The sequence below is a fragment of the Pempheris klunzingeri genome, chromosome 14 (genome assembly GCF_042242105.1).
Source record: "Pempheris klunzingeri isolate RE-2024b chromosome 14, fPemKlu1.hap1, whole genome shotgun sequence".
NCBI classification, from domain to species: Eukaryota; Metazoa; Chordata; class Actinopteri; order Acropomatiformes; family Pempheridae; genus Pempheris; species Pempheris klunzingeri.
This window is the reverse complement of record NC_092025.1, coordinates 2,116,171-2,136,804: the sequence shown is the minus strand read 5'-3', so window position 1 is coordinate 2,136,804 and position 20,634 is coordinate 2,116,171. Positions and strand designations below refer to the sequence as shown.

General features: G+C 43.6%; 2 protein-coding genes across 3 annotated transcripts; both read left to right on the top strand.

Moving 5' to 3' along the window:
- The first annotated feature begins 1,535 nt into the window (after positions 1–1,535).
- thap12a (THAP domain containing 12a) lies at positions 1,536–5,416 on the top strand. 2 transcript variants are annotated; one of them, XM_070843703.1, is made up of 6 exons: positions 1,536–1,675; positions 2,691–2,808; positions 3,039–3,137; positions 3,230–3,266; positions 3,398–5,207; positions 5,249–5,416. In XM_070843703.1, the coding sequence occupies exons 1-6, from the start codon at positions 1,590–1,592 to the stop codon at positions 5,250–5,252; spliced, it is 2,154 nt and encodes a 717-aa protein (XP_070699804.1). In that variant the 5' UTR covers positions 1,536–1,589; the 3' UTR covers positions 5,253–5,416. The 2 variants fall into 2 exon arrangements, with proteins under 2 accessions (XP_070699804.1, XP_070699803.1); XM_070843702.1 differs by having other exon boundaries at positions 3,398–5,416.
- A 1,629-nt stretch (positions 5,417–7,045) lies between these two features.
- On the top strand, positions 7,046–19,381 carry LOC139212747 (uncharacterized). Its single transcript, XM_070843271.1, has 11 exons — positions 7,046–7,400; positions 9,122–9,242; positions 10,130–10,237; positions 10,336–10,372; positions 10,467–12,262; positions 12,378–12,408; positions 12,724–14,489; positions 14,588–14,636; positions 14,771–16,569; positions 16,656–16,692; positions 17,257–19,381. The coding sequence occupies exons 1-11, from the start codon at positions 7,306–7,308 to the stop codon at positions 18,789–18,791; spliced, it is 7,374 nt and encodes a 2,457-aa protein (XP_070699372.1). The 5' UTR covers positions 7,046–7,305; the 3' UTR covers positions 18,792–19,381.
- The last annotated feature ends 1,253 nt before the right edge of the window (positions 19,382–20,634 follow it).

Below are 20,634 nucleotides of genomic sequence, written 5' to 3'. Positions count from 1 at the left end.
GTCTTCAAAGTCAGAACGAGAACTGAAGAAGACTGGCTCCATTCATCCATCTCTCTCGTTCTCACTCCCTCAGTTTGAATGTTTGAACCCAAATAGGATTCCTCTGATACCGGCTCCATGCAAACGGCTACACGCCCGGGGCATGACAGCCCTGACAGCCTCTGCAGGAGCGGTGTGAAAAAGTGAAGTGAAAAATAAGCAGCTCTGACCCCCACAAGGTGGTGATCATCATCAAATGTGGTTAACAAAAGCAATGTTTTCAGGAAACATTCCAGTCGATCAATTGATCAGGCTTATTTGTCATATTTAATCATGTACGGGTTAATCACATTCCGTCAGTTCCCTCAATTCGTGCATCCAACAGAAATAGTGATAAATACATTTGTATTCACATAGCATTAGATTTGAGTATGTAGATACAAGTAGATGTAATAATGTAAATATGTGCTCTAGTGTAGATCTGAGTGTACAAAGACTCATTTCTTATAAGGAGTCAATGAGCAGTGATGTAAAGTAACTGTGTAGGTTGTAGTAACTAAGGTTTTGAGGTACTTGTACTTGAGTATTTACATTTTCTACTGTAGTTTGTTTCTTCATACTTCTCATCCCTTACAATACATAGGCAAATATGATTTTTACTGCTGTGCTTTACTTGATAACTTCACAAACTACTTTGCATATTCAGCCTAATACTACAAAATACAATTAACAAATAAATTAAAATAAATCTAGGGTAAAGTTCACAAGCTACCCAGCAGATAGTATATGAAGCAGTTAAAAGTTGCTCCACCGTTACCAGCTCCAACATGAAGGTGATGCATTAATAACTAGACTCCAGTGATATAATATATGTTATTCTGAAATGGGCCGTTCTGCACGAGTACTTTTACTTTTAGTGCTCTCAGTAATATTTGATGCCAATACTTTTGTGCTTTCACATTGTTTATTATTATGAACTGAATTCCATGGAAATATGCCAAGACATGTCTTCAGGCTGGCTCTTTGAAAATACTGCTAAGGATTATGGGAAAGAAGTGGAGCGCGCGGTTTGGATGTGACGCCATGGACGCACGTTGTCAAATCAAGCTCCACAGTGTGGCTTCAACAAGCAAACCTTCACAATAAAGTCAAAATTACAACCAAAAACAAAAAAGCAAACGCTAGATTGTTTGTCTGTAGCGTTAAATTCTTGTCAAATAGTAAGCAGGAACAACATCAATCAATCAAAATCCTTTGGAGTTGTTAGGTTGGCAGTGTATATCTATGCTGCAGAATGTTTAATAAGACATTTGACTTGTCAACTTAACATGGACTGGTTGAGATACGAACATTTTTAGAGGTCCTCTGGACATAAAGTTATCAAACTCGAAAAAAGAAAAGTTGTTTTTACTCCTGGCAGTTTCATTTTATTTTCAAAGACGGGAAAAGACCGTTTATTAATTCAAACACGTTGTGTTTTATTTTGAAATCAAAAAACGGAAGTTATCTTGCCGTTCAAAAAGGCTTGACGGCTAGCTAGCGTTAGCAAGCTGTTAGCTATCCTCAGTGGGATTTCAGCGCTAAGCACAGATTTCTGTCACTAAGTTAAGATGCAGAATCACTGCGTGGTGCCAAACTGTTCTAGTGGGAAGTCCGACCCTCAGCCCCTCTTCAGGTTCCCGTATGATCCCCAAAGGTAACTAATGCTAATACCCTTGCTAACTGCAGCAGCTAACTGAGCCAGAGTTAGTTAGTAGGTTACATACGTGAAGGTAAAATACTATTAGACGTGCATTTTAAAATGAGAGACGCTTGAGTTCAGAAACATGTAATGCCTGTAGCACGTCCTTTACTAACCAGAGGACCTAAGCAGCAGTCTCATGTCAGTCTTTACCTCCACATGCGCTAATTCAGTTCAAATTGAACTAAATTTGCTTTAAACTAAAAGCATAACTTCACGGCTGGCACATCGAGGAAGAGCTCCAACATCTGCTGCAGATGTCGATACCTGATACACAATTCCTGCAAAGACAAGTCCATCTCTTTGAATGCATGTTTCCCACAGCAGGAATTTCACAGGTGTAACTGATAGCATTAAGAAAGAGACAGCATTCCGGTCAGGTGAGCTCCTTACACGGTGCAGGTGCTGGATTATTGGGATACTTGGTGTAACTGAGCCGAGATGTGTTTTAGCGCTGTGATAAGTAAACTGTCTGCTGTTAAAGGTCTATTATTCAAGTATGAGCCATTTTGAAAAGTGTTGGTGTATTCATTTTTCCACTAATTTTACTTGTCGGTGTATTTAACTACACTTCTATTAGCATATTTATCCAGTGCATCTCAGGAAACATGCATTTTGAATGAAACAGAAGGGAGTTTCTCCTCACACCTTCATAACAGCTGTGAACTGCTGTGATCACAGGAGTGAGGTTTCTAGCTGACCATGCTGTCCTCACCTCAAGAAATCTAAGGAATAAACACAGACATGCCCGTTGCCCATTGTTTGTTTCTTGTTTCATACATTTGATGCTTTTGTTTCTTGTGCTGTTTGCCATCAGATCCTCAGGCTTTGTTACAAATGATTCCACGCTGCAAAAACATGCAGCATTTTGTGGATAGCTTGTTGAATTGTTAAAGCACTGAACCAGGACTGAGCCATTTCTACTGACGTTTTAAAATGTATCTAATTTTAGTTTAACCTCTCCTTTCAGGTCAAAGACATGGGTTGAAAAATGTCAGAGGCAGGACCTCACAGACAAATCACCTGACCAGCTTTACAGATTCTACAGACTTTGTGGAAAACATTTCGAAACGTCTGCGATTGATAGTGTAAGTTGTGTTTCCAAGTTGCATGGGACCAAATTGCAGAGGACATTGAGACCCCAGGGTTTAATCCAGCCCTGCATGTTATTTCACTAGTTATTCAATGAATATATTACATTGTGGACTTAGCTTCAGAGTGTGAAAGAACACAACTTCAACTTGAACATTGAACAGTATAAGTTCAACATAAGTAATGTTTTTGAGTCACTCCGCCTTTGTCTTCACTGTGTTCTCAGGACGCTCAGAGTGCCGTGTTGAAGGATGATGCCATACCAACTATCTTTGATGTGCCAAGCCAACCTCAAAATGGGCAGGTGAAGCGCAGTAAAGAGACGGTGGGTAGAATCTTCATTGTTATGAATGGGGGGGAAATATTGTATAATTTGATGTTTCTATGTAATCACATGTATACCTTTGATTTTTGTAGACCAAAGATGATGAAACGGAGCGAAAGGGGAGAAAAAGTAAGTAGAAATTTCAACACACACGTGTTTATTACCTGACGATGAAACCGATGACTCCTACGCCCACATTTGTTCCAAGATGAATGATTGATGAGGTGTCTGTCTTGCAACTAATTCTGTTTCCTTTTTAGAAATCAAAAAGTCTCAAGCAGAGACGGCTAAGGAAGACGTCCAGACACTCTCAGAGGAAGAGGAATACAAAGAGTACCTTAAGTCTTTATTTGAAGTTCTTGTACTGTTGGGAGAGCAAAGCATTCCTCCGACAGGGCCTGGTGATGATAATCAGGATGGCCATGGTCGAAGCAACTTTCAGGCATTGTTAGAGTATCGCATGAATTGTGGAGACGAAGTCCTCAAGAAGAGGTATGATGCGAATAAGGAGTGCTACTCCTCAACCCAGCTCAACCGTCTGATTGAAGTGTGTGAAACATACATCCAGAGCAAGCTGGTGGAGGAAGTTAAACAAAATGGCTTCTTCTCATTACTTACTGATGATGTGGTGAAGATGTCAGGAGAGTGGTACCTCCCCGTCTTTCTCCGTTATGTGGACCAGTCTAACTGCCAGCGGGAGAGGTTTGCTGGGTTCTTGTCCTTTGAAGGAGAGGGGGATGCCTTGGCGGAGAACCTGCTGTCTGAGATGACTGACAAATGGGGCTTGGACATGCAACAGTGTAGAGGTCAAGCCCACTTCTGCTCTGCGACACATTTTAGTAAAATAAAAACATTTGCCTCCAAACTGATGGAGAGGCACCCAATGGCAGTGCTGACGCTGAGATCTACTCGTTCGTTGAACATGTCACTGGCGAACAGTATGGCTCTGTCCGGGGTTCAGCTCGTCATGTCTACCCTTAAGAAGATTGAGTCGTTCTTTAGCCAGTCCCCTTTACTGCAGTTGGAGTTGGAGCACGCCATTTCAATTTTCTACCCAGTTAAAGAGGAGAGAGCCGAAGAACTGAAGGACATCTGTCGGACCAGCTGGACCAGACAAAACAATGCGTTTGAAGTGACGGTGGAAATCCTAGAGGCGTTGCTGCTCTGTGTGGACAGCGTGCACGACAACGAGGACATGAGGTGGAGCGATCAAGTCACACACGACGCCTTAGAGATTTCAAAAGCCCTGGTTGATTTTGAGTTTGTCATGGCGCTGGTGGTGCTGAAAAACGCTACAATACTGACACGAGCATTCGGGAAGAACCTGCAAGGGGAAGCAACAGATGCCCATTTTGCTGCAACCAGTTTAAAGGGTTTACTCCAGTCTCTGAAGGAAGTGTCTGACAACGTGGATGTGTATCATGAGTTCTGGTATGATGAGGCCGTTAACCTAGCCACAGCGATGGAGATCCCAGTTAAGGTTCCACGCTCAGTCCTGAGAAAGCATCAGTCAGGATCTGGAGCCATTCGGCCAGAGAGTTACTACAAGGAGCACCTGTCCGTTCCTGTGGTGGACCACGTCATTAAGGAAATGAAAGAACTCTTCTGCGAGGACCACCTGAAGGTCCTGAGGTGTCTGTCACTGGTCCCTGCTGTCATAGAGCAGCATAAGTCTGCTGAACCCGAGGAAGAGTGCGTGCAAGTGTTTAAAAACGACATCCCCAACGCAGGAACCCTCTCCGCCGAACTGCACTGCTGGTGGGTTAAATGGAGCAAAAAGGGCAAAGGCGATACTTTTCCTTCGAGTCTCCGTGAAACACTGCAGCTGGCCGATGTGAAGTTCTTCCCCAACATGCTTTCAGTGCTGAGGCTCGTCGGCGTCCTGCCCACCTTGGTGGTGGAGGACAGCTGCACTGTGGCGCACAAGCACTTTCAGAAGTACATGGAGAACACGCCAGACGAATTCAAATCAAAGAGCCTCGCTCTTTTGAGCATGAACTGTGATGTTGGGTACGATTTGGATGCGATGGTTGAGGTCTACATGAAGACCCACCCTGACAAAGAGGACGGGTCGTAGTCTGTTTTAATACGGTCATTAAGCCTCCGGACAGATGATCCACAGCGTTATTAGCAAGTCAGGTGCTATCATCGCGTCTTGTCCTGATGAGATAAACATCTGCGTAGGTTTTTCACTATCCAGCCCTCATACTGCTTTTTGTGATTGAGTGAACGTAGAATGTAAATAAAGTTTTGTCATCAGTTGACTGATGAACATCAGACATCTAGCTGTTCCTGTGCTTTTCCTTCTGTTCCTGTTGTGTTTTGAGGAGCCATTATTGACCTCCCCGTTAACACCCTGTAAACTTCCCGGTGTTCTTCACTCCTTTGTAGAAGTGAGTTGCAAATGATTTTGTATTTTAAGGTGGCAGTTAATACTCATGTAGTGTTTTTGCTGTGTCACCCAGTGTTCTGCTGACATCGGATAAGGGGGCTCAGCTATAAACCCCTCCCTGTACATGTTAATAAAGAGTTAGTGTCTCTGGTTTAATAACCTTTTGTGGTCCTCATTCTAAATGTTTATGTACGTTTTTAAGTCAATTAGAACAGAAATCTGCTGAACGGGGGCTGGTACAAGGTGGATATGACCGCCAGTTAGCACATTATCAGAGATGTGTCCTGGCAATTAATCGCCAAGTTTTGAGTTCTGTCAGACTTTTTCTCAGGTACTCTGTAAGGTGGAGATTTGGTATCTATCTACCAGTATCTATCACCATCCATCTTGGACTTTGCTTATGGTTCCTGTGAATGGATTGTGTGCTTGCGACCAAACAGCTGAGTCACCGTCAGTAGTTTCTGGTGTTAATGTAACTCTCTCTAACTTGTGTTATAGGGGAGCTTTTATCATCATCTGTTCTTCTTCTGGACATTTCACCTGACAGCAGCAGGGAGAGCACACCTGTGGTAAATAACACATACTTGGTGTGCATCATTTAGGTGTTTATATACGACATTCACCCCCCCAAAGACACAAATAAACAGAAACAGACTGTTAGTGAATGTGCCAGATAACTGTATTTTTAAAAAAGGACACCTTTAGTTCCAAACTCATTTCTCAGTGGCTCCAGTCTGTGTTCTCACTCTTCTTTTCTGCCAAGACACTCGTGAGCATTTTATGGGTGAGAAAAAAACGTGAAAGTGTAAAGATGACAAAAAAGTCTGATGGGATAGGATCCAGGATACAGCACCATGCAGATTTAAATGGTCTCCTGGAGAACTGGATCTGTGGGGGACAAAAGTCAGAATGACTAATCTTTAAAAAGCCTGAAGAGGACTAAGCCACAAATCCAAGGCTGAGAGTATCAAGTCAAAACAAGAGAAGTGCTGCACTTCACGACATGAACAGAACTGTAGGAGCTATATGTGGGTTAAATGTTAATGAATAATAGCATTTTTAAGGAACCACAATTTGTGGGGAAACAGTTATGGTGTATAATTAATACAAAATAATTTTCATTGTAGTACTAACTAACTAACTAACCTAAAATAAATAAATACCACAAAAGCAAAGACTATTTTTGTTGTATAATTTTTAATTTAAGTTGATATGTACAAAACATGCATGCATAACAAAAGTGTATCCTGTCACAGCGACGCAAAAATTCACGGTCGGATTCGCCTGTGACTATTTTAGTTGATGTTGTGTCTTGGTGGCGCAAACTGCCACATTTTCAAAGCAGAACCAGCGGAAACCAGTTGCTAGCGGCCGTGGGGCTTTCAGGGACACCACCGTGCTCGGTACCGACTGAGAGGGATGGGAATCATCTTGACGATAAGACTCTTGGGCCACGCCTGGCGGTGCCATTGTGCCCTCTGCTGGTGGACGCTCGGTACTGCACGGTCCAGTTCCTGGTTGATGGGATAACACGCTTTCGGCGACTCTTGGCTCACCACGCAACATCAACTTTTGAAAGCATGGAATTAGTAGGTTCTTAGTTTGCCAAAGAGACATCAAGCGAGACTAAGGTTGAAACTCAACTGTGTCGGTTGCAGGTTTTGCCCAAGGCATGACTCTGTAGACTCTCCTGCTGGTTTGCTCACAGTAGGCTTGCCAGCTTGCAACCGCCAGCTAAGCTAGCTTACTTGCTAGCTAGCTACATTGCAGTCCAAAATGACTGACTGCTGCGCCGCAGCGAACTGTGATTACCAGCGAGGGGAATCCGAAAACTCCACTCCACTTTTCAGCTTTCCTTTGGACCCGGAGCGGTAAGAGCTCAGCTCGTGTGTAAAAAGCGAGCCACTTAGCATGCAAAATGAATGTGTTAGCTATCCACTGTTAGCACTGGCGTTAGCTTAACATCATGTTGGCTAACAGTGACACAACTCTGTCGAAAATGGCGCAGACCAACGTTACTCTTGAAAGAAAAGTCCGTGTGAAACAGACTCCGTTCGCTCCCTCGGGCTCGGAGACCGACCCCGCGGTGTGATATCGACTCTATCGATTTATCTGATGCCTCCAGTCGTTTGCCGAACAAAGAGAAACCATAGTTAAAAACTTTTTATGCTGTAATTTAAATCGCGGTCGGTGGCTATACGACACCTACCGTCTCGACCGTGTGGCAGCGGGAGGAGGACTGATGGGAGCCTGGAACAACTACGATACCTCCCTCCGGTAGCGCGCTGGGGGGGTCCCGGTACACTCCGCTCCCCGAGCCGAGCACATTACTGCTAATGTGCAGCGCAGCTCATTGTGAACTATGTGAAATGAAACTTCTATTCCTGGTGTAGTTTGAACAGGTGACGTCCCCGTGAATTCAGAGCAGTGCAGCGCCTCTCTTCCGCCTGTCACCTTCTCACTGGCGCTGTTTGTTCACTCCCAGACCCTGCTGCTGCTGCAGGAGTGCAGGAGTGCAGGAGTGCAGTCCGCCTTAGAAATGAATTCAGGAGGATTAATTTATTTAAGGGCTGTAACTGTGTGACAGCTGCAGATCAGCTGGCTGTGGCACAGCTCAGTGTCCACGGGCAGGAAATGTAACCCCCAAGCCAGAGGAAAGACTTTAGAGACCTCAGTGTTGTCCATGTGCTCATGTTAAGAGTGGCTCCCCCCCCCCAGATACTGTGCTGAATGGAGGGAAGAGATTCTCATGTCTTTACAGGAATTATACCTTATTTTGTGCATGCATCCATAAAGTTGATGGACGGAGAAGGAAAAGAATAGTGACTGACGGGCTGAAGGCAAAGAGCTGGATCGACACGGTGAAAGTTTTAGTCAGCAATCAGCCACAGTCCTCTCTCTTTTTAATCATTGTCAGAACGGAGGCACAGTTGTGTCAGCCAGGTGCATCAGTGAGTCACTGGTGCAGGTATGACCCTTTACAGTAGCAGCCTGCTCCACCAGCGCCTGTCACAGAGCCGTGTGTAGATGCTGTGTTTGCTGTGATCATGCTTTCTCCCAGTCATGAAGTCTGCCCTCGTGGATGTGTAGTAGTTTGAAAGTTGCCAACTGAAACAACTCGCCTGCAGTAATATAGTGTCTGCATACACTAGTAGTAACAAAATGAATTCTTATTTATCTATAAATAAATATACATTTATATGTTCTTATCTATTTATTTCTCACAGTAAGCACGTTTAAGAATGTCACCTTTTAATAACTAGTGAATTAATATGGTAGCTATTTTCGTTTTGTTTTGGTCCTCTGCCTCTAATGTGTCTTAATCTAACTACATCAAGTGTGTAGCCCAGTTCAAGCTGTTCTGTCAGTCACAGTCTATAGTGTAGTGTACAACACTGACCTCCTACTATTTTAGCAGTGCAAAGAGTCACTGCACTCACGCATGTGAAACTGGTGCATCACAGTGAACCATGTTGAAACAGTTTCACAACCATTTTAGTGCTTATGTCTGTTTGTAGAGCCACGATGTAGAGCACTGAAGTGTTTCCGCTAAAGCCCATTTTAATCAACAACAATTTATGCCTTTTTTCAGCTGCAAACAATGGCTGAACAACTGTCATCGCCAAGATTTGGCATCCGAACCTGCTGAGCAGTTGCATAAGCTGTACAGACTTTGTGCGAAGCACTTTGAGCCTTCTATGATCTCTCACCAGGTAAGAACCCGCGTTGTGCTGTTTTCACTACTGCCAGAATAACCTGGATTACCAGTTTATTAGGCACACACAAGTTATTGCAACAGCCAAGAAATAAATCCTATTTTTGTAAAGCCTATGATGTTCAAACACATTGATGCTTCCAGGACTGCCCTCTAATAGTCAACCAGACCTTTGTTGAGGACAAGAGTTTTAGTCGAGTTTTCACTTTTCAAGAAGAAAAACAACTCAAACTGCATTCAGGAGCTGCATGTGGGGTCATTTTCAGAGGGTAAAAGACCCCGAGAAGGCGACATGCAGACATTCAGATGTTCAGACTCCTTGCTTCCTGACCCAACACATGCAGAATGATCACTCCTTTTGTCTGACCATTTTCTGATGCCCCCCCCAAACACACACACACACACACACACACACACACACACACACACACACACACACACACACACACACACACACACACACACACACACACACACACACACACACACATACATACATACATACATACATACATACATATAGAATTAAATTGCTATCATAAGTATACATGTATTCCAAATAGACATGTAACTCAGTGTATTAGCATAAGTTGATGGTTTTGGTTGCTCAATATTATAAATGTGATTTTGAATTTCCTATAATATTTTGCTATATGAAAACAGTATGAAACAGTTTGTAAAAGCCAAAGGTTGGGTCAGTAAACGTCAGTCTTTTTATATACATACAAAGTACCAAAGTGCCAATGAGTGTACTGTGTACCAAGTGGTTCCCAGTGCTCCTGTGTGTGTATAATTAGTCCTTTATTCCAATGTTACACGATGTGAACCTGTTAGAATAGTGAGGATAAGCACAATGGTGTGATCTCCTGCTTTTTTGTTTTTCAGGGCACCTCCAGTTGTGTCTTAAGGGAAGATGCTGTTCCAACAATATTTGACTTTACAACGCCTGTGAATAATCAATCAGCCTGTAACAGGAAACGAGCCAGAGATCCTGTAAGTGTTACATTCAATGTTTAAAACGCCGTAACTTTTTTCATCAGACATTAAACAATGAAAATGCAAACATGTAATTGTCCTTTCCATCTACCTAGTCGGAAGAGGAATCTAATTCTGTGAAGAAAACAAAAGGTACAGTAAAAGGTTTAGTTCAGTTTCAGAAACACTTAATTAACTGGCAAAAATCATCCTAAACTTTCAATCAATTGTGTCTCTTTGCCACCAGAAAACACAACAACCGCCGAAGTAACTGAGGAGACAAGAGAAGGATCTGGAGAGAACAGCGGACTGCCTGAACTGCAAAAAGAGAACCAAACCCAAGAGAATGTAGCCAGCTCCAAAGCAAAAGAGACTCTGAAAATCTATTTCAAGGAAATCCTGGCACTGACTGGATTCAGCATCAATGGCGCAAACACTGATGAGCCGATTGGAGGCACAAGAGGTCAGCAGGCTCTCAATCGCATCTGTGTGGAGAAAATTGACAAGAAAGAAATCCTCCAGTTCACTGAAGACCTCATGAGGGAGGAGATTCAAAACAGCCTCAGACAGGCGCGATTCTTCTCCATTCTGCTTCAGGATGTGACGAGTATAGAGGGAAAGGAGCAGATCCCAGTCTTCATCAGGTCTGTCACAGTAGATGGGTTTCCACAAAAGCACCTCATTGGGTTCTTGCCATGCGATGTAAATTCAGAGAATCTGTTCTACATGCTTCTCTCAGAGTTGCGAAACAAGTGGGGGCTGAGGATGGAGCACTGCAGAGGACTGACTTATCTGGTTACAGGCAGTACGTGTCAGAAGATGCGAGACCTTACCTGTAGGATTCTGCAAGAGTTTCCACAAGTAGTTCTGTCGCCAAGTGACCCATATGCCTTCAACATATGGATTATTCGCTGCATGCCTGTGCCCTCCATTCAGAATGTTGCAGACACTGTCGAGGAGGTGGCCTCGTTACTCAGGAGAACACCAGAGCTGTGCAAAAGATTGGAGGGAAAGATCCAGATGACATACGGGCATGTAAAAGGCGAAGTGGACAGGATCAAGGCAGCTATCGGTGAGAATTGGGAATATGGCACAGATGCCTTCCAGACCATGTTAGATATTCTGGAGCCATTCCTGAACTGCATCAATGAGATGATCTCAAAGGTAGATGAAGATACTGCTGAACAGATGGCCAAGCTCAAGCCAGTTTTGAAGAACTTCAATTTCATCATCACACTTGTTGTTCTAAAGAACACCCTCTGTTGTGTGAGCATACTCAACTCGAGTCTCAGGGGAATCATTAGCATCAGCAGTACCTTGCAGTACACAATTTCCAATGCCTTAAAGCTGGTAAGCAAACACCAACAGGAGCTTGCCATATTCCACAGGAAATGGTTTTCAGATGCAGTTGGCAGAGCAAAGAAGCTGGGAGTGGAGGTCACGAAGCCAGAGATGGACCAAGGAGACGCGACCGAAACACCACTGGAGGACTTCTACAGAGAAACTCTGAGCCGGCCCATCTTGCAGTATCTTGTTGCAGAAGTGAAGAGAGTTTTCAGCACAGAGATGGTGAGGATTCTCAGATGGCTCTCATTAGTGCCATCCTACATGGCTGACCACAATTTTAGCATTCGCAGGGATAAAGTAGCAGACGCCAACTTAAACAACCTGGCAAGGCCCGACACGTTTTATGAAGAGCTTGGTTGTTGGGAAGTGAAGTGGAGGCATGCAAGCAAGCGCAGAATCCTACCAACCACAGTGTTTGCTACACTCAAGATTCCAGATATTGGGTTTTACCCAAATGTGCAGAGCCTGCTGAGGGTGTTGGGCACGGTTCCATGTGTAAATGCAGAGGCAGATGTCTATGGGCAATACCATATGGTACTGGAGCGGTGCCACTCCTACCTGAGAGCCACATCAGAGGACCAAAGACAATGCAGCATGGCATATGTCTATGTGAACCAAGATGTGCACTTCAATGTTGAGCAAATGGTGGAGTCATATGGCCAGAAGCATCCAGACATCCTGCAGTTGCTGCAAATGGTGAGTGGGTTTCCACAAGAAGAGTCCTATTGAAATTTCATTGTCCTATTTGAGGTACATAACAATCATCGTCATGTCATATCAGAAAGTACATTATATGTTGTGTGTGTTACAGGATGATGACACAAAGGAGAAGCTTCCCCAAGGTGAGATGACTTTAAATCTATTAAAATTATTTAATAGTATTTTTAAAAATCTGCATGCTGCAAATTGGATTAAGATTTTATTTTTTTTATGGCTATTCTATCCAAAATATACAACGTCAGGTAATAATCTTAAAAAAGAGCTCAAGCCACAAAGATGAGCATACACGATAATGGCTACACAAAAAGGTTTTGGAATTAAAAGACTAGAGTGGAATTAACTTGATATCCTCAATATGCACACTTCACTGTCTCTAATTTACCAACGTGATTAACTGTAATCTCAGTTTACAAAATTGTTCCCACCTCTCATTTCAGTGGCATCCCATGGCAACCATGCTGATAAGGACACCGAAGAAGAATTACATTTGATTAATCTAGAGATGGACGCCGAAAGGCTCGTGGAAATGAAGTGTGCCGAGACTGATAGAGAAGCTCTTAAATCTGCTTTGCAGGCTGCAGTGACGGCTGCATACAGCAGTCAGAGCAGGGAACACCGTGACGGTTCTGCTCAGGATGGCGAGGTGGAGTATGTGACCAAGTCTGAGATGAAAGAAGTTCTCAGCGTGTGCGAGAATGCCGTCAGGGAGGGAATTCTCATGGAAGTGGGGAGTTCATTCTTCTCCTTGTTCATTGACCGCGTAGTTAAGTTTGGGGAGAAAGACTATCTTCCACTTTTCCTTCGGTTTGTGGACAGTTTTGATGTCATGCGCCTGGAGTTGATGGGATTCCTTGAGGCCGATCTTGACTGTGATAGCATGGTACAGCGTCTCCTGGAAATAGTAACAGTCGAGTGGGGTCTTGATTTGAATAACTGCAGAGGTCAAGCATACCTAGGCTCTGGTGACGTTTCTTACAAACTCAAAGCCTTCGCCTGCAAAGTCCAGGAAAAGTATCCTCTTGCTATAAGCACACACTGCTCTTCCTACTCTTTCAACACATGGTGGTCAAAATCCATCCCAGTGCCTGCTGTTAAGAGAGCTCTCGATTCTTTTGAGGAGGTTTTGATGTTTTTTGGCAGCAGCGCTACTCTACAAAAACAGCTAGACCATGCAATAGCCTTTGGTCTGAGAGAGAGCTATGAAAAGGTGCAAGAGTTACAGGGGAAGTTCTGTGCCCTTTGGCAAGAGAAGCATGATTCTTATGAGGTGTTTGTGCAGATGCTGGAGCCCCTGGTTGAGTGTCTGGAGAAAATCAAAAACAACCCACAGAGATGGAAATCCTTTGTGTCTGACCAAGCTGGGGCACTCCTCCGCAAGGTAATGGAATTTGATTTCATCATTGCTATGGTGGTCTTGAAGAACGCATCCTCTTTCACCAGAGAGCTCAGTGCAGGTCTCCAGAAGGACCACTTCAGTGCTGCATCCCAACTTTGCCAAATCAGTGGCATCGTGGCCACGCTGAACCGAGTAAAAACAAACATGAAGGTGTTTCACCAGAACTGGTTTGACGAGGCCTGTGCAATCGCCCAAAGTCTAAGAGTGCAGATTGAAGTGCCTGAAAACGCTTTGCCAAGAGACGGCATGATGAAGCCAGTTGGATTTTACAAAGACGGCTTGAGTGTGCCCCTCGTAGATAACCTTATAAATGCTGTGAAGGATCATTTTTCAGAGGACCACAAAGAAGCTCTCAACTTCCTCTCGCTAGTTCCATGCTCGGTCACAGTGAGTTACATGTTTGAGAGCTTGAAGTCAAAGCCTCCGCTCTACAGCAGTGACCTTCCCGATGCTGACAACTTCTTCACAGAGCTGTGCTGTTGGAGAGTAACGTGGAAGACCAAAGTTGCATCTGTGACTATCCCAGGCTCAATATTTCACACACTGCGTCTGCCACTCATGCAGTACTTTGGGAACATCAATGCACTGCTCAGGATTATGTCCGTGCTACCCAGCACAGCCCTGGAGGACTGTGGCGTTGTGATGCGCCACAAGAAGTTCCAAGAGTACCTGAGAAATACAAATCCCAAAGACAGGTCCCCGTGCCTGGCGATGCTGCAGGTCGGCACAGACTTCAGCAGAGACCTGGACCACATGGTGTCTCAGTGTTTGAAGGTTACTCCACAAGCCCTGGAGGGTATCTGTCTGGTACGTGCTTGTTGTCTTTATTAGAATTATGGTGTTAGATTTTTGAGTTATTTTATTCCCTTTATTAATTTTAATTATTTACCCATGTATATTCACAGGACAAGGAATCCAAAAGTTTCATCAGGAACCCCGAAAATAACATGGAAGGTATAGTTGTTTTTTTAACTATGTTTTCTAATAACTCCAATATAATAATAGTACACAACTATTCTAATAATGTCCATACTGAAGTGATTGAAACATGTTTGTTGTGTTGTCTTTTTTTTCTGTGATGAATTTAGTCGATTGTATCAAAGAGGAACCTGAAGAGCCCAACATTCAGCAATCTCCTGGCAAGACTGACGACCAAGACATGAAGCTAGCTGATGAGAATGGGCACGCAGAAGATAATTGTCAAAGCTTGGCGACGGTATTCAGACTGGCCGCACTACTGGGGAAAAAGAATAGCGCTCTTACCGATCTCTCAGAGGAGGACAGAGACGTGTTCATCCAGGAGCTCAGCATGTGCAACTGGTTTGGAAGCGGGAGCAAATGCACGCCTTCTATAGGCGATGATGAAATGGTGAACCTCCTCATAAATGGAATCAGAGAGGTAATTCTCAAAGAAATACAGGAATCGCCCTTCTTCTCACTAATCACAGACAAGCCTGTTAAAATTGCTGAGAAGACGTACTTGCCTTTCTTTGTCCGGTATGTTGGAGAGTCTGCTCCAAAAGTAGAGCTCATGGGTTTCTTACCGTTCGATGAAAACTGCCATGTTGATACACAAGCAAGTAACCTCGCAAGGATTCTTACCGAAGACTGGGGCTTACCGATGTCTCAGTGTCGTGGACAAGCATTCATGCACTTGGGCTCAGGTTATCGAAGCCTGAAGAAAATGTCTTTGGATTTCCTCAAGAGCTACCCACTCTCTGTTCTGACGCCCAGTGAGTCTTGCGGCCTTGCCCATTGGTTGGCAGGAAGTGTGCCTTGTCCTTCAGTAGCGAAAATGTTGGACATCACAGAAGACCTGCTGCTGTTCTTTGATGAATCTCCATGTCTGGAGGGACAGCTGGCACAGGCTGTCGATGGGCTGTTAAACATGCCAAGAGAGGCCCTGGAGGAAATACCAGAGACGTGCTGCTCGAGGTGGAAAAAGAGAGAGGACTTCTTTGACATACTCGCTGACACATTAGAGGGCGTCCTCAGCTGCCTAGATGCTGTTAGCTCCAGTGCCATTGGTGCAAAGTCCATGCATGCGCAAGTTCTCTCTATGGCTCTGAGAAATATGGATTTCATTATCACCCTGGTGATATTGAAGAATGCTTGTGCTCCTCTTCGTAACTGTAGCACTGTCTTCCGCTGTGGAAACCCTGCTGATATTCTCTGTGAAGTGGAAAAGATCCCCTCCATCATAGAGACTCTTAACAAAATGTTAGAAAATGTGAGCACTGTGCACTCCACTTGGTTCGAGCAGGCATTCCAGCTAGCAACCAAGGTAGCCCCTGAACAAGTGTGCTTCTCCGAGGAAGCCAACAGCTATGAATCTCCCGAGATATATTACAGAGAAATTCTGAGTGTTCCTCTCCTCAGAAGTCTCATTGATGAAATGAAGTACATCTTCTCAGACAGCCACTTGAAGGCCCTGTCAGTCCTGTCGTTGCTGCCTTCCTGCAATCCACAGTCCATGCCGTCAGAGTCCACAGACAAGCCCTTCAGCCTCTACCTTGCAGACCTTCCTGAGCCCGAAGCAGCCGAGCAGGAAATCAACGCCTGGGCCGCTGTTTGGAGAGAGAAATACCAGGATGTTGCCCCTCCAACATCCATTGCTGAAACACTCGTCCATCCTGAGTCGAAGAGCCACCCAACAGTTAGCTTGCTGCTAAGGCTCGTAGCTGTCCTGCCTAGTGTCAGTATGGAGTGTGACCTGATGAAGACCACTCTGAATTCCATGAGGGATCTGTTAAAAAACACTGTATGCAAAGGCAGCAGGGTAGACCATGTGATGCTCCTCTCTCACAGCACAACACTGCAGAGACTGCCAGAGGTCATCGAGAAGTGCATTGAGGTCGATCCAGAAAGCAGTCCGTATCTTCACCAGGTCAGTTTGAAATCATTTCAATTATATGAAAACACAATTATACCATTTTTATAGTGATTTTTAATCAGCGTCATGTGTTTTTGTAGGTGATGGGAACTTTACAAAGACTAAAGTTGGATAATGGTAAGTGCATTTTAGGCAGCTTGATAAAAGCATCACTGTGTTCTGGATTATAATTATGAGATGACACATCAGTAATTTGTCGGTGGTGGAAAGTAACTCAATACCTTCACTCAAGCCTTGTACTTGAGTACAAATTTGAGGTACTAGTACTTAATTTGAGTATTTCTGTTTTCTGTAACCATAGACTCCTACTCCACTGAATCCCAGAAAAAAATATTGCACTTTTTACACATTTATCTTTTGACCTCAGTTTCTTTACAGATTCAAGTTGACAACACAAAATATAATCAATAAATTAGATTATTATATGAATAAGGCTTTATTAGTCCTCATGAAGAAATTCACAAGCTGAAATGTACCATTCTGCATAATGAGCACTGTTTCTTCTGGTACTTGAGGTAAATTTTTACTTTTGTACTTCAGTAACATTTTCAATGCAGGACTTGTGTGGTATTACTACTTAAACACACTTTTATGCAAAAGATCTAAGTGCTCCTTCCACCACTGAGCAGTGGGTAGTTTTCTGCGTGTGGCAATAACATTTATTTGTATTTTTGAAATCAGGAGGCGTTGAGGTAAAACCAGCAGCACCAACAGAACTGCATGCCTCCAGTGTGGCAGAGAAGTCCACTGGAGGAGATGTGAAATCAGCTGACAATGAAGTGATGCTGGAGGTCCCTCAAGGACCAAGAAAAGCCGTGTCTTTCTATGAGCCACAGCTGCGTGAAGAAATCCTCAAGGAACTCTGGGACTCTCAGTTCTTCACAGTTATAACTGAGCAGGCTGTTGAAATTGACGGCGAGCTCTATGTCCCGTTGTGCATCAGGTACTTAAACAAAGAGGACATCCAGTGTGAGGAAACTCTGGCCTTCATCCCTTTTGGTGAAGACCCAGTTGTCCATGCTGATGCTGTTGAGACAGCCCTGTCTGAGAAGTGGGGGCTCAACATGGCGTATTGTAGAGGGCAGGCCCTGCTGAGTGTAGGGGAAGTAGGAGCTCAGATGAGGGCTGTAAGTTTAGCTTTAACTAAGAAATATCCCCAGGCTGTAAGAACTGTCAGCTCTGCTTTGTCCCTCAATGTATGGCTGGCTAGATCCTCTCCTGCCGAGGAAGCGGCAGATGGAGCCGTCCTCATAAGTAAAATATTGCATTGGCTGACAGAGGATGCAGAACGGCAAAATAAACTGGAAGACATGATCATTCACGTGTTCCAGCACGATGAAGGAAAGGGCAACGAGCTGAGGGACAAACTCATCAAAAACTGGGAGAAGAGTCACGATATGCACGAGGTTATGGTTGAAATGTTTGAAGCCGTTATGCTCTGCTTGAACGAGCTGAAAGGCGAGGGAAGCACTTCAGACCAGCTGCAAGCATCGCAGTTCTTCGATGCAATCAGAAACTTTGAGTTTATCCTATCAACAGTGGTGCAGAAGAACATCTCAAGTGTAACTAAAAAGCTAAGTCAGTCTCTTCAGGGCAAACCCTTAGATATGTTACTTGCTGTGAATAATTTGCCTGATCTCAAAGAATCCCTGAGTAAACTGAAGAGCGACATTGACACCCATCACAAGGCCTGGTTTGAGGAGGCCGTGGCACTCGCTTCCAAACTTCATGTAACAATGTTGCATTCAGTGCTTTTAGAGCCGTTGAGTGAGTTTTACAAAGAATCAGCAAGCATGAGAATTGTAGAACACTCAATAGCAGAAATTGACGACCTCTTCACAGAGAAGGTATTGGATACCTTGAAGTGTCTGGAGATTGTGCCTTATGCAATGTCCAAAGTAGAAACCAGCATTCTTAGTGGTCTTGTGTTCCGCCTGTACAAGGAGGACTTGCCAGATCAAGCGTCTCTTGACTCTGAGATGAAGTTGTGGAAGGAGAAGTGGTTGGATCCCCTGGCAGGTTATCTCCCAACTACCGTGCTTGATGCGCTCAAGACGTCACAGATAAGAAGTTTTAGTAACATCGAAACTCTCCTCAGGCTCCAGGTCATCTTGCCCTTTTCAAGGAGGGAGAGCAACTTTAGGCAGGGAAAAAGAAGCCTACAAGAGTTCATACAGCAGGAAAAGCGGTCCCTTGCTGAGCTACATCCTCTGTAAGAGCTGCAGGTCTTCCGTCACTGCTAGCAGATCACGTTTGATGTCACCGCCACCATACTTAAGAACTTGTGTGTCTCATCTCTAATTGAGGTCCCAAGTTCTGAACTCGATATTTCTGTGTACATTATTGATCTAAATTCTTTGAGATTTCCTTTTGTTGTTATCCCGCAAACCAAGCCCCATGTTATGTTTTGTTTTTTATTTAGTAGTTTGTACAGTTGTACTTCCCAATGGGACCAATGTCTGGCAAAAAAGGCAAAGCCTCACTGACAGTTATCAATGCTTGTGTGCCTTGATGCAAAACTAATAATTCACCCCATGTATCATTACATTACAGAAAAATGTCCCATTGGGGTTGACTGACTTCTGTATCGCTGTCATGAATTCATTATGATTATTAAATTGCACCCTTACCTTTCCTGGGCACAAATAGAAATGGTTAGTTCCATCATGTCTTCTGATGATTTCCCATAGTTCCTGTCTCTTTGCAGGAATGAATTTGCTGTAAACGTATCTTTGAAAGAATGTTTCCTTAATAGGAAAACCTTCATATATATTTGTCAAAAAAGTAATAAAATGCTCCAAAAATATGTCTGGGATTATGGCTTTCTTGTCCCCCCCCCCCAAAGCGAAGTGGCCATTAGGTCTCATGTGTTGTCGTGTCTGTAAGAGAACACAAGATGGCGCCGTGAGGCTGTAGTTCGCCTTCAAAAACAAAATGAAATGTGGTAAGAAGTGGCCCTTTAAACCGGTGAATAAACCTATAGGCTGTAGCACTTGATGTTATTTCTAAATGTAGAATCACAGTACCTGCAGGGATGGTGCAGTAATTAGAAGTGGTAGGGCAGAAAGTCAGAGGCTACTGTCGGCTACAAGAACTACCACATATCCAAATAAGGACGTTTTTCATTGCACTTCTGGTAAATGAAATGGCACAACCACAAAGACCCTGAGTTTTTGTTTTTTTTTCTTTTCATAGAAGAAGTTAAAGACAGATACTGATAGATATTAGCTGTGATATGGTTATGGGGCATATCAGTCATGCCCTCGAAAGGTATGTGAATTTGCAATAGTGGCTGCCGGTGTTAATGATTGCTGAATGAAAATAGGCAGTTCACCCTCCAGGCCATCATCTGTTGAATAATAAATGTCTCGCATGACTCATTTACTGATCGACAAGGATGTGGGTTTGGGGGCAGGGGTATTAGAACAAATACATTATCTCTAGGTACCTGGTAAATATTTATTTTACGGTTGCTTTTTGTCTCTGCAATGCTGGGTATGTGAGATGGGCAGAGTTGACTAGTAGTTCCCAGTAATGCAAATCATGGCTTTTGGGCACCATTGTTACAGCTGAGGTTTGGTTAATATGTGACTTCTGAGAACAAACGTGTTCTGTGGGTCCGCTGTAGGTCAGTGTCTGCCTCTCGTCAATTATTTGCTATGAATTCCAGTGTGGTGTATAAGCCTCTGTAGCAGGAGTTTCAAAAACACGCAGCTGCTGCACTGACAATTAGAAAATCAAGCACGATAGCTGTGACCATGTGGCTTTATTTAAGCTGAAGTGATACTTCTTTATCTAACTGTTGGCCTGTGGTGACATCCCTTTAAATGTTGCTCTAAATTTAAACCTAACTAACTAACTTCTTCTTATTGTTATTATTATTATCATTAGCATTATTATTACTATTTGTCTTTTTTTCCTTCTTATTAATATTATTGTTGTTGTTATTGCATTGCACAGTATTTAAATCTCCACCGTGGCTTATTCAAGTGTTCATCAGTAGAACAATTGTTACCAAGTTGGTAATAATAATAATATTAAACCACTGACAGAATACCC

Coding starts and splice junctions, on each gene's coding strand:
- thap12a (XM_070843702.1), top strand. CDS start 1,590: ATGCAGAATCACTGCGTGGTGCCAAACTGTTCTAGTGGGAAGTCCGAC. Junction 2,809..3,038: donor AAACGTCTGCGATTGATAGT/GTAAGTTGTGTT, acceptor CTGTGTTCTCAG/GACGCTCAGAGTGCCGTGTT. Junction 3,138..3,229: donor TGAAGCGCAGTAAAGAGACG/GTGGGTAGAATC, acceptor TGATTTTTGTAG/ACCAAAGATGATGAAACGGA.
- LOC139212747 (XM_070843271.1), top strand. CDS start 7,306: ATGACTGACTGCTGCGCCGCAGCGAACTGTGATTACCAGCGAGGGGAA. Junction 10,373..10,466: donor TTCTGTGAAGAAAACAAAAG/GTACAGTAAAAG, acceptor CTTTGCCACCAG/AAAACACAACAACCGCCGAA. Junction 12,263..12,377: donor TCCTGCAGTTGCTGCAAATG/GTGAGTGGGTTT, acceptor TGTGTGTTACAG/GATGATGACACAAAGGAGAA.